Source organism: Pholcus phalangioides, unplaced genomic scaffold (assembly GCF_987345545.1).
Source record: "Pholcus phalangioides strain wild (caught in Gottingen) unplaced genomic scaffold, Ppha-v1.0 ptg000015l_1, whole genome shotgun sequence".
NCBI classification, from domain to species: Eukaryota; Metazoa; Arthropoda; class Arachnida; order Araneae; family Pholcidae; genus Pholcus; species Pholcus phalangioides.
The window spans coordinates 81,373,618-81,390,213 of record NW_028301608.1 but is presented as its reverse complement, the minus strand read 5'-3'; the positions used below and the strand labels follow the sequence as shown (position 1 = coordinate 81,390,213).

Genomic DNA, 16,596 nt, shown 5'->3' with positions numbered 1-16,596 from the left:
AGATTCACCTGGCCCCACAATCATCCTAGAAGCTGTTTAGGTCTGAAAAATTTATGCAATTTAAATTTTTGTGTAGTTCAATAGCCAATTTCTGTCATAAAAGAATGGATTTTTTCACATGTCAGTACATGAAATTTTTTTTACTAGATGTGACTGCATAAAAATTTCAATTGAGTAACTTTTTAAAAAAAAATGTTATACCCTATAAACCACTGATTCCCAACGTGGGCATTAACGCCACCTGGGTTTTGATTGAATGCTCCAGGGGAGGCGGTAGAAGCTACGAGTATAACAGGATTCTCTCTATGGGTTAGATTACGTTGGGGGGCGATGGGACAAAAATTATTGGGGAAACTATGCCTTAAACAAATTGCTGGTCAATGCGTGTCGAAATTCGAAGCAGTTTTCAAATTTACCACTAAGGCTGATCATTCACTGAAGGCTTCTGTGAGTGATAACAACTCTCGTGTTATTTAGTTTCCTGTGGATGACTAGCCCTAAACCAAATCTGATATTTCAGTGTTTTCTCAACCCAAGAACCAGTATGAAATAATTCAACGAAAGCTTTAAAATATGTGGGTCTATTTTTTTTAGTTGAACTTCTGTGATTTTTTACTTATATTTGTGTGATATACAGTTATGTTCATTTAATTAAAATTTTGAGTTTTCTTGAGAACCATCTGTTCTATCTTTGCGGACCACAGGAATAGGGTTGAAAAATGCTAAGCTATTGGATAATGATTAGAGTGAATACCCTGTGTATATATATGCAGTTATTAGACTATCAATTTTATAATCTATATTTTACGGTCTATATTTAAATCAATGGTGGCCAGATTATTACTTAATGCGATCTATGTAAAGGAGAGCGAGACATCCTTGTTTACTTGATGGCTAACCAATAATTTTGATGTAAAAAGAATTGTTTTGTTCACGTCATGTGAGTAAATTTCTATCCAAATTTTAACCTCGTAAAAAGCAAAGTTAATCTGCATGTTATGTATTAACCCCTTAACTGCTGATGAAATCTTACACGATCCTCTCCCCAATGCCACCCTTTTTCGATCACAGAGAGTTGAGGCATATATATATATATATATATATGGCTGTGGCAGTTAATGCAGACTCCCTGGGGTGTATATATACATGCTTGTAGCAGTTAAGGGGTTGAAGCATGTATGCACACTGAAGCAAGCTAGAGTTCCTTGAAATATATGGCTGACCATGTGTCATTTTTAAATAGAATTGAGATGACTTCTGGAAAGACTGGTTATATTTTGGAGATGATTTCGGGAAGAAAATTCATCTCTGCCTCCACTGGGACTTGAACCTTGGTCTCTCATTTGCTGGAAGAGTGCTCTACCCCACAGCAAGGAATATTTCGTCCTTGGAGAGTATGTATGTGTGTGTATATATTCTCTAAGGAATATATATATATATTAGGAAGATTTCCATATATGTATGTATTATATATATATATATCTAGCTTAGAGGTAGAGCACTCGTCTGGTAAACAAGAGACTGGGGTTTGAGTCCCTGCGGAGGCAGAGATGAATTTTCTTGCTGAAATCATCTTCAAAATATAACCAGTCTCTTGGAAAATCTTGTATTAACAAGTGGAGAGGACATCTCTACATGTGAAATGGGGGGGGGAGGTATTATCACCACCATAGCCAATCATTTTTTTTGCCTATCCAGGCCTGTTCTCCTTTATAGGCACCTGGATGCAAGCCACTTCAATCTTTTGGCTATCTCTCAATTTCAATCATGTACTAGAATTCAAGAGTGGTTGTCACACAAAATTAGATGAAGTTTATGTATTTTTTTATATGTTGGAGCAGCAAAATTTCATCTGCTTTTTCCTTATTTCTATGATTTAGCCAATATAAGCTCCTTTGAGCAAAACTGACATTAGTTTTATTAATACAGCCAATCACTGTCCCCTCTCCTGCTCTTTTTTTAACTATTAGACGACACTTAGAATCATTGGCATACCCAGGGGGTCTAACCCCCTCAATTTTCACTCTCAAAACTAGTACAGGGTGATTTTCAAACGCATAAACATTTTTTAAATTGGAACCATATCTCTGCGATGAACGGTTGATAAGATAAAGGGACTGCTGTAGGATTTACAGGACACCCTGTATAATGGAAGTGATCCTGAGAAATTTCTTTCTTGATTTCTACCGACCCCCACCCATTTCAAATTCCTTTTCGACACTTTACAAATACTATATAACTAATGCAATATTCACAATAACACCTCCTAATGGGGTTGAATGTTTTTTAAACTCCAATAACTACACTTGCAATATTTCTTAGCATTGAAACAAATTTTTTCAAAGCGACTGGAATTCATATTTGTTTTTTATAATCAAAAATTCTTTGATCCGTTCAGCAAAATTTGGCACTTTAATAATATTAATATTTTCGGAAAAATGTTTGGTTCATTATTAAATATTGTTAAATTTGTTTTTTCTTTTTAAATATGCAAACTCGTACAAACTTGAAATGCATGTTTATGTAAATGTCTCGGAGTATAAAGATGTAAATAATCATGTATATAAGAGGGTAAAGAATAACAGAAGTTGATGGGAGATCGTTGATATATATGGCTATATTTTCTCTGAAAAAAACTTCATCTCTATTTTAATACAAGACGTTTAAGAAACCAAAATCACCTCAGTGGAAATATGTAGCATATATATTACTGCTTTCGTTATTAGAATAAAATTTGGAAAATACATAAAAAAAAAGAATCTCAATTATTCGATGTAATTGGGGACGAGCATACATCGGAAATAAATTCAAATTTCTGAAATCAAAATTTCAGAATTGAATATCGATCAAAGGTCTAAGATCTGTGCCAATTACCATGTGTAATTTGGTTATCCTTTGCTTTGCCAGATGCATCAAGAAGTTTTTGTAGCAACATTATTTCTGATTGTCTTTCGCTCTTCTTGCAGTCTCTTCTCTTCGTTTAACATCTCAAGAGAATTTTGGACTTAAGTGATAATTTTCTCACCATCAAGGCCCGGATGTTTGTTGACTTTAAAAAAATGGCCCAAAAACTTGGAAAAATACCTTAAAATGGGGGGGGGGGGAAGTGAATGCTATTGAATCTCCGCCGGGCGCATTGTGCTGAATGACATGCTAAATAAACATAATAAACACCTAATTAAGTTCATTTATACGACTGCCAAGTGATAAACCTCATTATTAGGGGGTGTCAATGAAAGAAAAAAATTCAAATTTCTGTAAAAACTATGTATTTGACATAAAACCAGTCAAACAAATTTTAATGCGACTTGCGGAAGGAAATTAATGAGAACCTAAAAAAAAATTTCCCTACCACCCGTCGGTAAATGAGAGAAATACATGTGCATGGGTCTCAAAGACCAAAGACCCAACCTTGGAGGGTTAAAGCACCTAAATTTCAAAATGTTGCTTAATCTGGAGCAATGAGCCTAGCCAATCACTCTGGTCACCACCCACGTTCGGTAAGGTTTTGAGTGAACTAACTGTTACGCACTCTAACCTGACTGAATAAGAGACAGCTACTCAATAGTGCCATCAAGGAAAGGAGAGGAAATGCAAAGAATGCACCTATTAGATCAGTTGCGCCCGATGGAGGGTTAAACTAACGAAACAATTTCTTTTAAAACCGATTGTGTTCGAAAATTGAATTTTTTTTTTATAGTACTATATAAAAATCGCATGTAAATTTATTCTCAACATTATATTTCATCAAAAACTGCCAATGGAATTTTTCGAATAAACAATTTTCAATTTATAAAATCTGAAATGTAAAATATCATTTTCTTCAAAGAGTTTTGTACCGAGATAAACTTCTCTCAACATCTGCAGATATTATTGGGAACATTAGAAGGGGAAAAATTGAGTCTCAAGTTAATTCCCCCTGTCAAACTCTTAGGCGTTTCCGTCAAGACAGAAAATATCCCAAGTTCTCTGGGGTTTTTTTTCCCCATTTTGTTAAATTTTATGGTAGCAAATGGGCTTTACTCTACACTTAGTTCGAAAAACTTCACTGACTTTATCGATAACATCGATAAACTCCATGCTTTCTTTTTTTGTAATAACTAAATACTGTATGCCTTTCAATATTCTCCTGGCCAAACAAAGCTTTTGAAATCTTATTGCAATGCAACAGCTTACGGATCAAAATCCTTTAAAACGAATTTAAAGATAGTAAAATTTTCCATGTAGTGCTCAACCTTTAGGAGGGTGCAGGCCACTTGGGGGGGGGGGTCTCTTACCTTTTAACATGGTAAAAAAATTTCTTGTGTAGAAATATTAAAAATATATTTATCCACCGATTTATTTAAAATTTTTACCACATATATTAACACTAGGTTTACCAAGGGGTCATTTCTCTGAGAAAACTTTTCATTAATTTTCTTCAATTTTTGTAAAAAAAATGCTTTACATTAAAATATCAAAAATAAAATAATAAAAACTAATTATTGTAACTGATGTAATTTTATTGAGGTTTGTTTTTTTTCTTCAACTTCATAATAGGTCAAGTTATATTTTTTATAATTAAATACCGAAAGAGAAGAAAAAGGTAGAAATAGGTATATGTCAACTCATGGTAAATCTAGTCTTAATTTGAATGTTTATGCCAGTACAAAATTTTACATATCTTCAATACTTAATTTTTAACATTTCAAAAAAAAAAATGCAATAAAATGCCTTCACTCATAATAAAATTGCATTCAATCAACATAATTGAATAAAAAATGATTTGAAATAAAGAAAACTGTTTCACTTCATAAAATGATGAAAAAGATTGAGATTTTATCACTTTATCAATCTTATTCAAAATTAAATTTTGAAAATTTTCAAAAATTCTGTAACCCAAGTATTTATGAATAGATTTCGAATCTTTTTCGTCATTTTATGAATTGAACAGTTTTCTTTATTTTGAATTGGTTTTTTTATTGAGTTCCATTGATGTCATGTAATTTTATCACGCGCGCAAGCTGTTTTTAATGCTTTTTTTGGCATCAAAGGATTTATTAAGCATTGGAGATATGTAAAATTTTATACTGGTATTGAGGATAGCACATACAATCAAATATATGTGGTGAAAATTTGAAATAAATAATATTTTTAACAATATTTCTACATAAGAAAACTTGTTTAAAGGTAGGGGACTCCTTAAGTGATCTGTAAAGTCGTTGCAGGCTGCTTAAGTGATCTGGAACTGTCGTGGGTTACTCAAGTGATTCAGAACGGTGCGGTAGGCCACTTAGGGGATTTGTGGCATATTTACAGATCACTTAAGTGATCTGGGAATGTGCCGCTTTGTTAATTTTTACAAAATTTAGGTTTAAGGTCATGGTTACACGCATCAAAAGACTCAAAGGGCTACATCTGGCCCGCGGGGTCATGGGTTGAGCATGTATGTTGTAGTGCATGCAAATATTTTTAATGTTCCTAATCAACCCTCTCAAATAACCAAGAAAAAAAAGTCCTCTCTCACTCCACCTCCCATATAATTAGAGCATTCCTTGGATTCAGTTTCATTTATTGTTTCGTGAGGTGACCAACTCTTGGAATTTTAACTAAAGAATAAATTTTTACTTGGAGAATTGGTAACTAAATTTTTTTTATCTACGTATAAAGATAGATATTGTTTTCATCATTTCTTGTTTGTATATCTTTTTTTCCTTGTAACAAAAAAAATTATAGCCTAGTTTTTCCTAATTACTCAATGCAATCAGCATTCCATGCAATTTATTTATTCTGAAAAAAATTAAAGGTGAAAAAATTCCAAATGTCACCAACATCTGGGCCCCTGCTGATCACTAGGGGAAAAATTTTTACCGATGAAGAAACAACCTGCCTGCACTAGTTCCGGATAATCGAGGTTCTATCATTTTCATCTCTTTTTTTTTTTTCCCCCCCATAGCTATATCTTTTGATCTACATTAAAATCTAGTTGGTTCGATAAATTAGTTTTAAGATGCATAGAAAAATTTCTCATTAAAACTGAATTATCTCTTTCTAAATTACTACTTGTAAAAAAGTGGTTGTAGTTTCAGCCAGACATTATATAAGTGAATTCTCTTTATTCTGTAAGTGATAGGTAAAATAAAAAATCCAGTCATATATTGAATCGCTAAATTAATGATGTGTTTCTTTGTGAAAACGTATTACGTATAAATGTTTTTTTAAGTAATAGAAAAGAGGTACAGGATTTATTATGCAACTCAGGTGATTTCAATTGTGTACATACTGTTTGCTTGTATATATTATACATAAAAGTTCCAATTTAATTTTTGATTTTGTAACATTTGAAACGAACCTGTTTAAAAATCTCGATCCATTTTTTTGTGAATAAAATGAGAAGTTTACATTGAAGATGACGATGGTATTGGTTCTTATGTGATTTTTATCTGCATTCAATTTCCCTTTATATTTACAGGATTTATCGAAATTTATATATATTTTTAAAACAACGATTCTATTGTGATTATCTTGGTTTTTAAAGTTTTCTTAATCCTCACAACTGCCATAGTGGAAATCACTAAACCTTCTAGAAATTGGTACCTATTATCAAGAATATTTGTTTTCCTACCGTGTGAGCTAATAAATGCTTTCCCCCTCCCCAAACAAAGAAAAAAATACTAAAAAAATCCGCTATCGATTTCTGTTATTTATACAGTATGCATAATTCTATACTACATCGAAAGGATAAGAAAAAAATCTTGTCTTTCGTTCACACATGTTCAGTGGAATTTTAGGTAATATTCTTCCCAACTGTCTTTGGTAAGCGTTCCATTTTCCGTCACTCGGGAAATGGAACGCACGTACGAGCGTGACTATACGGTACGAAACTAGATATAGCATTGTGTGCTTGAATTTTTTTTAAATTCTGCTTGGAGATTGGGTTGATCAAATTATTGAATGTGAACTTTAGGGGCTAACTCACGAATAGGAGCCACCATTTGCCTAAGAGATTGTGGCCTTGGGTTATATCATGGGAATGACATTGAAGAATTAGTGGTAGAACACGGCCAGGAGAGGTTGATCGTAGATGAACTGATGGATGATCTCCTTTGCACGCAAAAGCTTATGTATTGTATTTCGTCTGAGGAAAAGTCCCTCACTTTTTAAGATTAGAGAGGTGTATAGAAGTTTGGGATCAGTGTGAAAAATTTTGTAGAAAAGCACCAATCAAATAAAGCTGTAGCAGTGCAAGCAATGAATCTGGACAATGCAATTACCTTTTTCCGAGAAATACTTAGGAAAAGCAAGTATCATCGGATAGGTTCTTTTTCAGTCACACAAAAAGAATAAGTTTACAGAGTTCGTAACCCTCCACCCATCCTAAACATGGGCGGAGATACCCCACAGCGTCAAAGATGGAGTCGACTGATCTAATGTATATATGAATTGACATCATCGTGCCCCTCCCCCAGACTTCCAAGTCTCTCTCCGCCTATGGTCCTAAACGATACTACTTCCCTCTCGTCGTTTAAGGTTAATTTGTACACATTATCGTAGTGTTTTTTATGGCGTTATTGTATAGGGTGGGCAAAAAGTCCGTAGAAACTATAAAAACCGGAAAAATAACCGAAATAAAAAACTGTTTGCAGGGTTAGCATCGCTAGGTCACGGGAATTTTTTTTAAGACAAAAAAAAACAGCCCATAAGTGGTGCTGACGTACACAAGTCAAAGAAAATACTAAGCAAATAACGAACAGAATGCCTCCAAATCGTTTATTACAGCAGTATGCGTTTCACATGACCACCACACCACAAGGGATAACACATTGCAGGCAAGTCACAAATCCAGCAACAGCTGAGTGCAACAGGTTCGGATGGCGTAATTACAATCCCTACTTAGTAGCAAGACGTCACGAGAGGCGAAGTTTTGGGTCAAACTGAATTTCAAAGTTCATTAACGAAAAATGAAAGCATTTTATATTGAATCAGTAAATGATAGCTGAGCGCTCTCTTCGCGAGCCGTTATTATTGTCTTCTCGATGCACGTGAACCGCATTTGATTAAAATGGAAACATTTTTTTAGTAAATCAGTAAATGACAGGAAGGATGGGAAAAAAAATTCGGATGGGTTTCAGACCGAATTGAGAACACGACCTTTCGGTACGTGAGACTCTTACTCCAACGGTGGATGTCGGATTCAAGAACAATTAAATGTATCTATCGTTAAACGTAGCCAGCAAAAATTTCACCATGAGCGACGTAATGGTTTATCACTCATTTCGGCCAATCACGATCCGCTAAATTTCTACAATGTAGCTAGAATAGAAATGTAAAGATTGTTTATAAGCGTCCGGATATACATGACACCATAGGCAGAGATAGACTTGGAAGAATCGGGGGGGGGGGGGCACAATGTCAGTTCATATATACATTAAATAGTCGACTCCACCTTTGACGCTGGGGGGGCATTGCCCCCTTCCCCCGTATCTCCGCCCATGCATGACACCTATTGGCGGATCGTATCTTTCAGTTCCGACGGGCCTGTCATTTAGGGGGGGCTTGGCTTTCGAAAATACACTAAAAATGGTATATATATACATTGAGTACATGTGCTTTGCCCCCCCCCCCCGAAAAAGTTGAAATGACGGCCCTGAGTTCGGACAGATTGCATGGACCGGATCAATACACTTTTCTTTGACTTGTGTACGTCAGTGCCACCTATCGGCTGTTTTTCCTCATCTTAAAAAATTCCCGTGACCTAGCGATGCTAACCCTGCAAACCGTTTTTTATTTCGGTTATTTTTCCGCATTTTTAAAGTTTCTACGGACTTTTTGCCCACCCTGTATTATTTATTATATAATTATTTGTAACTATTATCAGAGTTCCCTTATTTCCTATGGAGAAGGTAAAACTGCCATATACGAGCGATTCGGATAACGAGTATGTAAGCTGAACTTGAATTAAGTTCCTTAACCGAGAAGTTCCACTATACCATTGATTACTGTCAAAAATCCAGAGGAATAATTGAACCTATAAGTACTTTTTCTTCCAGAAAAAAAAAAAAAAAATTTTATGAAGGTAAAAATTTGATCGATTACAAATAAATTAGAAAATTTGTACATTCACATATACAGGGTGGTCATATATTATACGGCCGCAATACTTGAGGCATTCGAATGAAATTTCATAAACATATATTTTAAAGTCGCGCTCGAAAATTGTATTTACAAAATTAAGAAAGCACATATATGGTTACAGTGAATTGAATTCAAATAGCAACAACCCCGACACTTTTCCTACAAAACCGTGATGAACAATCTCTTCCATTCCTCAAGATTTCATTATTGATGAATGAAATTTTCATAAGTTTATTATATGCCGCTCCGAACTATACGATGACATTTTTTTTTTTCAAAGTAGCAAAATTTGAGTCTGTCGTGAAATGACGGTGCACATAAAATTTCATTTGCATACATCAGGTATTACGGCTTTTGACGCGAATGGCGATTTTTGCACATCTAAACATTTTCAAGAGAGCCTTGAGCGGGAGTCCTTACATTACTGATACAAAAATAGCATAACATCGGGAAAATGAAGCTGAGTCCAATATATTCGTAGAACTGCAAAGGTTCAGTTTTGCCTACGGGTCCAAACCACAGTCCTCGTCGCTGAGCGTCCCTGAGATGATGAGAAACGACCGCGATCAGGACCACGAAACTCATCCGCTTTGAATATTCCGCACTAAATAAATCAAACAAGATAATTAATGCGACCAAGGGCGATGTAACCAGCAATGTGTTGTGCAGGAACGGCCTGTCTTTCAAATTCACCGCGTCCTTGAAAATAAAAGAGAGACATCCGTCACAAAAACTAAAAATCCATTTAAGAAAAATAGAAATGTGCCACATTTTCTTGCATATAAAATCAGCGGATTTTATATTCCGCCGCATTATTATTTTTTCCACCCGAGACATTGGAATGAAAATGAATACGTATTTTTGAAAACAAGTTTTCTATAAAAATCATTTTGTAATTACTAATAATAAAAGTTTTTTTTTAATTTGTAAAAAATGATTTTTTAAACATTTTTTGGATGGTATATTAAGAGTATATTTTTTTTATAAAAAAATGTGACTACGGTAATTGCCCTTTCCGCATATTCACACTATTTGCACAGAAGGAAATTCAGCGTCCGGTGTGATTAGTTTCAAATTAAGACTCCTTAATATTGGGGCCGGGAATCCATTAAATTTTTTAACTGGTGAATCAGAAATTTTTGATCGATTAATCGAATATTTTTCGTAACTATATAATATTAACTGATGCTATAAAAATATTTTTTATTCATTTCATACACCTATTTGTTAGTTTTAAACAGGTATAAGGGTAAATTGAAAAATCACGGCGGCGCCCGCATGAAGCAATTTCAGATGCTGTGTAAACGTTATTTTTCAAATCTCGGAATTTTTTCACTCAGATCTTTTGTCATTTAAATCAGATATTTTAGGTTAATCACTGATTTCGAAACTACTTCCAACCTTCATATTGTTGTTTGATTTCCTAGAAACTCTCACCGGATAGTGCTAGTTGAGAGTGGAGCTGATGCTTTACAAATACAAAGGCCACGACAGGCAAACTTCCTAACGAAGTGGCTGAGAAGAAAATATCCAAAAATATATACGGGATGCACGAAAACTGTTGTGGAGACAATAAATTTTGGTCTTTTCTGAAACGTCCATCTAACTCGATTTGAAACTGGAATTTTTGTATCACGAATTTTCATTAAATCGCCCTAATGCCCCAAAAATTTGATTAATACATTAATTCAAGTATTTTTAAATATGGTCACTCATCTAAAATGTTGTCTGATTAACTGAAATGGGATTTTGTAGGAGGTAACGGTCATCTTATAAATGTGTCCTTGTTCACTCCGTAAAGGATACGGCTCCGTACGAGTTGGGATCTCTAATTAGAAATTTTGGTTGAGAGAAATTTGAGTTTGATGTGAGGTTAAAAAGTGCATACAGGGCCGGACTTTTGTAGGTGCGAAGGGTGCATTCGCACCGGGTCATAAAACAACTTTTTTACATCGATTACGCATTACATTTAACCATAACTGCTTTAACCACTATTTATACAAGCATTTGTCAGAAAATTTTGTGTTATTTCTATTTGCCGAATCGGTGATAAATCTGGTAACCTCGTCCTAACCTAACCGCACGTTAGAAAGGGAAAGGAAAAAGTATAATAGATAAAGTAGATAAGATAGTGCTTTTTTTTCAGTCTTAAGTCCCATACTTGTTCTCTTTCGTTCTTAGAAACGAGGGAAAGCAACTGCAGCTGTGATAGGGTTACTATAAAGCTTCACGATCGTGAAGAGAGAGAGAGAGAGAGGAAAGAAAACACAGATAACTTTTTTGAATTTATTCCACTGGCGTTGTACTCATTATTACGTCCGTGATCGTAAAGGGCTTAAAAAGCTATAACTTGAATTTCCTTCGATCTATTCGTGAAAAATATGTCGATCTATTAACAGACACACATAAGCCCATCACAGTGAATCCGTAACCCCCCCCCCCCTTCCGCACATCATCCTTGCATGGGGCCTTGATTTTTGACAGAGCTCGAGACTGAGATTTTTAGCTTCTTTAACTTGATTCTCAAAAAAAATTTATAATTTTGAATATTCAAAAAATATGATTCCTAAATTCCTCCATAAAATTCCTAAGGCCCCAGAGCCCTGTCAGTTTTTCCCCATGTGAGGGACCCATGGTCTTAACAGCACCGCGAGCCCTCGGGAAAAGATATTTTTTATGTAAGTCGTACTTTCAGACTTGAGGTGTCTGCTGGTCAACCCAATTCAAATATTTTTTCATTTATTAGACATAATTTTGTTTCTCGTTGACATGAGGCTCCCTATCCACCTGAAAGACCCAGTGGGTCTATGCTCAGGGACGGACCGGACGTAAGTATTTTTGCGGCCCTCTAAAACTGGTTTTCCCATTTCCCCCAGTATTCGTGAGCACCTTGGTGCAAGACAAGTTTTCACTCGCACCCGAGAATGACTATCAAACTGCTATATATTGCATGGTAATAAAAAAGTCATTCGGCAATAAATTTGCACAGTAGTGCCTGCTTTCCAGTGCAAAAAAATTACAACTGTGCCCTCCAGGACCACTGTTCTATATGTATGCAGGGAACCATCGTGGAAGGGTTGTCGAGGCTAGAGAACCGATCATCTACCCAGGGCCACAACTGGATACTCTTTCATCCGGAATAAGCGCACATTTTACCTCCCTCCCTAACCCGGGTAAATTTTTAGTAATTGATTAAAAGAATTCAGCGCCGTCGCTGGTGAGCGCCCGGGAGACATCGGGTCCCCCTGCACTTCCCCCAATCTCTTAGCATAATATTGTGGGGGGGGGGGGGTCGATACTCTAGTCCTGAGGGTTGAATGTTTGAATATTATCGGTTTCTTATCTCGGACAGAGATTCAATCTACTGCCTGCATGCTTTGTTAAGAAGTTAAAGTTAAAATGTAATCAAAGTATTTTTATCTCGTTTTGCAGCCCTAAAATTTAGTGGCAAGGTGCGGCCGCACACCTTCGCACCTGCTCAAGTCCGTTTTTTGACAGACCCGAATTCCAAGTCTTTTAGAGAGCCGTATAAACAGGACCGCAACTGAGGGGGAGAAGGCAGATCTGTTGCCCTGGGTGCCGGATCGCGGGGGGCGGCACAGATTTCATCCTCTAACCCAGTGGTTTCTAAGTGGGCGATGGAAAGTTCTGGAGGCGCGGTAGAAGCTACGAGTATAACATAGGATCCTATGGGTTCGATTGCGTTGCGGGCGATGTGAGAAAACAATTTCTGAAGAAGGGGGCGATGGGATAGAAAAAGGTTGGGAAACTATGCTCTAACCTTCCTTGAACATTCCGGGGGGGGGGGTGGAAGCGGCATACATATCAAATTAAGAAGTAAACCTAAGCAAACCTGTTCTTGCACCGGGCCACTAAATGCTCTGACCACATATTTTATTGATTCAATTTTTTATGTAATATGTTACTGCCAAAGCCCGAAGAAGGTGGCCAGCCTAGTTGACATGGCCAATGTCCGAAATTCAGGCTTTGACCGGCACCTATATATCGATCCTTATGATTCAGGGTCGTTACCACGTTGGCGTATTTTTTGTGGCAAATATGGACATATTGTTAGCTATGGTCATTATATATCTATATAAATTAGCTATTGCCATAGCTAACCATAGGTATTAGGGTTAGCTATGGTTGCCCTAACGATCAAAGGAATCTGAATTTCGATATCTTAGTGATCCATGCATAGGAGCCGGCCAAAGCTCCGCGAAAACCAGAATTTCGGATACTAGCCGGGTCAACTGGGCCGGCCAGTTCGCGAAGTGACAAACTTCGGCATTTACATATATAATAATTTTTTCACAGTTTTCTACATTTCCCGCCATATTTCTATTGATTATCGCATATTAGATAGATTCATGTAATGAACTGAATTTTTTTTGTGTAATTGTACGTGTTCTTTATCGGCCATCTTGAATTGACCGCTGCGAAAGCTTGGCGAGATAAAAAAGTCGCCACGTTAGCGCTGACCACGCTTATGGAAAATCAAAATCGAAACTTCGTCGAGCATGTGTGAATGAGGTAAACAGGTAGAAACCGCTTTCAACTACGGACTTTTTCTTTCTTTCAAACCGAGCACAACTCCAGCCTATCTATCACCATGGGCAATTTTCTACCAAATGAGATGTGTCGAAGTGTGCACACACATTATACTTGTTTCGCGTTACACTGGTGCTGTCATCTGTCTTGTATATTTGGAAATGAAGATGGCAAATGCCTGAACTTCCTTCCTGCCCTAGAGCCAGGGACGGATTTATGGTTTTGGATATTATGGGTTGCCGCTCTTCTCTAGTCCAATTTTCTTGACCGCTCATTCTTCAAACTTGGCTCCCTGTGCCACAGCCCGCTTCGTCCTCTACCCACAGTAAAAACACCTGTATCTCTAAGTCACTCTTTCGGTCACTCACATGCTTGCATACTCTTTGGCCATGCACTCTCTGGGTCATTCACTGACCTGGTCCCTCGCTCTCCAGGTTACTCAGATGCCTATGTACTCCTTTGGCAATGCACATTCTAGGTCACTCTTTTAATCATTCACATGCTTGCACACTCTTTTGGTCATTCACATGCTTGCACACTCTTTTGGTCATTCACATGCTTGCCACTCTTTTGGTCATTCACATCCTTGCACACTCTTTTGGTTATTCACATCCTTGCACACTCTTTTGGTTATTCGCATCCTTGCACACTGTTTCATGCTCGCACATGCTCTATAGGTTACTATTCTGGTCACTCATTGACCTCTCTAGCGCACTCTTTTGGTCACACTCTCTAGGTCACTCTTTTGGTCATTCACATGGTTGTGCACACTCTCGGTCACTTACTGGAATCTTATCACTTGTAGGCTATACAAATTTTGCGGCCCACTCATTCCTCAAACTTGCAACCCTGGGTCATAGTCCGCTGCCTCCGCCCCCGTGAACACGTCAATGCCTAGATCCAATTAAATTAAGAATCGATTTTTATGTTTTGCGATTAAAAAGAGAAAATAGTTTTACGATCGTAAATCTTAAAGAAGAACGAAAGGCCAACCTGAACGTGTAGGGACCTCGCGGACAAGAAATGGTCGACATCAATGGCGCTTGAAAACATTCCGCACAGCAATATCTCGACGTAATAAGCAGCGGAGGCTTCCTTGGTCGTCCACCAACTCAGAATCATGGCCCAGCTGAGAGCGCCGAGGCAGAAATGAGCCAAGTTATCGACCAGGCATCGCAGTAGCAACTGCCGCTCATCGTGAAGAACTGACATCAATTTATCGACGGAAAAACTTGTCGCGAGGAAAGCCAACGAAACCAATACGAAACGAACCACCATGGTGCGAGACGTAAACATGGTCGGCCTGAACCACTCTTTTTTTTCGATGTAAATATTGCCGTTTCAAATCTTAAATTATACTCTGACTACGGCCGACTTGCTTTGGCGGCTACCACATAATTTACGTGACCATACGTCCTGTATGTCTCGAGACATAGTATTTCGACGTATATTCCTATTTATTCCGTTGTATTCCGATTTTATAATGAGGCTGATTCATTTTTGACCGAAAAAAATACAGTATTTTGAGATTTTAAATCGAAGGTGCTCAACCTTTTGAAGATTGCGGGCCGCTTCATTGATTTGGAACCGTGTCGTGGACTTTTTGAGTCCTTCAGGCACGTAGGTTAGCCGCTGTGGTGGTCGAGTGGTCATCGTCACGGGCTCGCGCTGCGGGGACCCGGGTTCAAACCCCGCCATAGTGGTGGTCGGCTGAAGTTGATTTTCTGTGGGTTCCCAACTTTCAGACGCTAATTCGTGCCGATATCCCCGTTAAAAAGTCTCGCCACAGAGAGCACCAGGCCTACAGCGATAAAATCTTCAATTAAGTAGATGGCAGCACTACACGTAACATTGATGTTAAATTTTGATGTAACGTAATTTGGTGCACGTAATTTGATGCTTACGTCATCAAACACCCCCTTTTTGAAGATATGAAATATTCTAAGCTGCTGACGAAATTTTGCTGACGAAGGGGGGGGGGGGGGGGTCAGTGTTTTGCTGACAGGGGGGGGGGGAGAATCAAAAATGGCTGAAAATCTGCTTACGTAATACTTGAATGGCCCCAAAACGATGATTGGTCAACAGCATTTTCACGCTGCACACGGCGCAGAAATTCTACTCCTAGTAAAAACCCGGCTTTAGGTTCAAAACACGTAAACACACACACACATTCCAACATATCCAATTCGTTTTAAGTTCCGCAGAGGAATATGGACGAGGTGCATGTCTGGTTTAGAGTAGTAGTCGTCAGGTTATCTAAAAATGTGCAGTGGTCTGCTGGAGTGATCTGGAAAAGTGCGTCGTTGGTAAATTTGATAAATCGTACAAAATTCATCACATTTACCGGTTATTATGCATGATAGTTATTTCCTATAGGTAAATCGATCCGATTGCCATGATGTGATTTATTATTAAGATGAACGTGAGCCGGAGTTTGAACTGGTTATAACTCAATGGATATATATATATATAATTTAACGAATTTTTCCGAACATCCCCGAAATAACTCCAAACGTTAGCTCCTGTTTGACGAATTCTGAAATCGTATCTCGATATAACGAAGTCTCATTAAAAAAATTTGCTAATACACCCGGATATAACGAACTCACATTCAACGAATTTCACGATACTATGCAGGGCAGAAGTGGATTGAGGTCGGTTGAGGCTTTTAGCGCAGAAGAAAATATTGGACCCTTTACACTTTATAGGAAAAAAAAGTGTAAAGTTGGTATTTTTCGGAGCCATTCAGAAGCCGGGGGCCCCAGGCATGCTCCTGGTGCTCCCGCCGTTAAATCCTTTCCCCCAATTTTCCTTCGATTTTTTAAATTCAAATATCTCAGCGTATATCGCAGTGGAACGTTTTCTGTTGGCTTCGGTAGAAACGGGGCAACAACTTTCTGATTGGGAGTTAGAGGACAGGGTGGCCGTATA

General features: G+C 37.5%; 1 protein-coding gene across 1 annotated transcript; it reads right to left on the bottom strand.

Moving 5' to 3' along the window:
* Nucleotides 1-9,029: 9,029 nt before the first annotated feature.
* LOC149076800 (transmembrane protein 267) lies at nucleotides 9,030-14,962 on the bottom strand. Its single transcript, XM_089242535.1, has 2 exons — nucleotides 14,659-14,962; nucleotides 9,030-9,813 (listed from the first exon to the last, which is right to left on the bottom strand). Exons 1-2 carry the CDS (start codon nucleotides 14,959-14,961, stop codon nucleotides 9,496-9,498), a joined length of 621 nt encoding a protein of 206 aa, XP_089098661.1. The 5' UTR covers nucleotide 14,962; the 3' UTR covers nucleotides 9,030-9,495.
* Between the last annotated feature and the right edge of the window lie 1,634 nt (nucleotides 14,963-16,596).

Coding starts and splice junctions, on each gene's coding strand:
- LOC149076800 (XM_089242535.1), bottom strand. CDS start 14,961: ATGTTTACGTCTCGCACCATGGTGGTTCGTTTCGTATTGGTTTCGTTG. Junction 9,814..14,658: donor CGAGGTCCCTACACGTTCAG/GTTGGCCTTTCG, acceptor TTTATTTTCAAG/GACGCGGTGAATTTGAAAGA.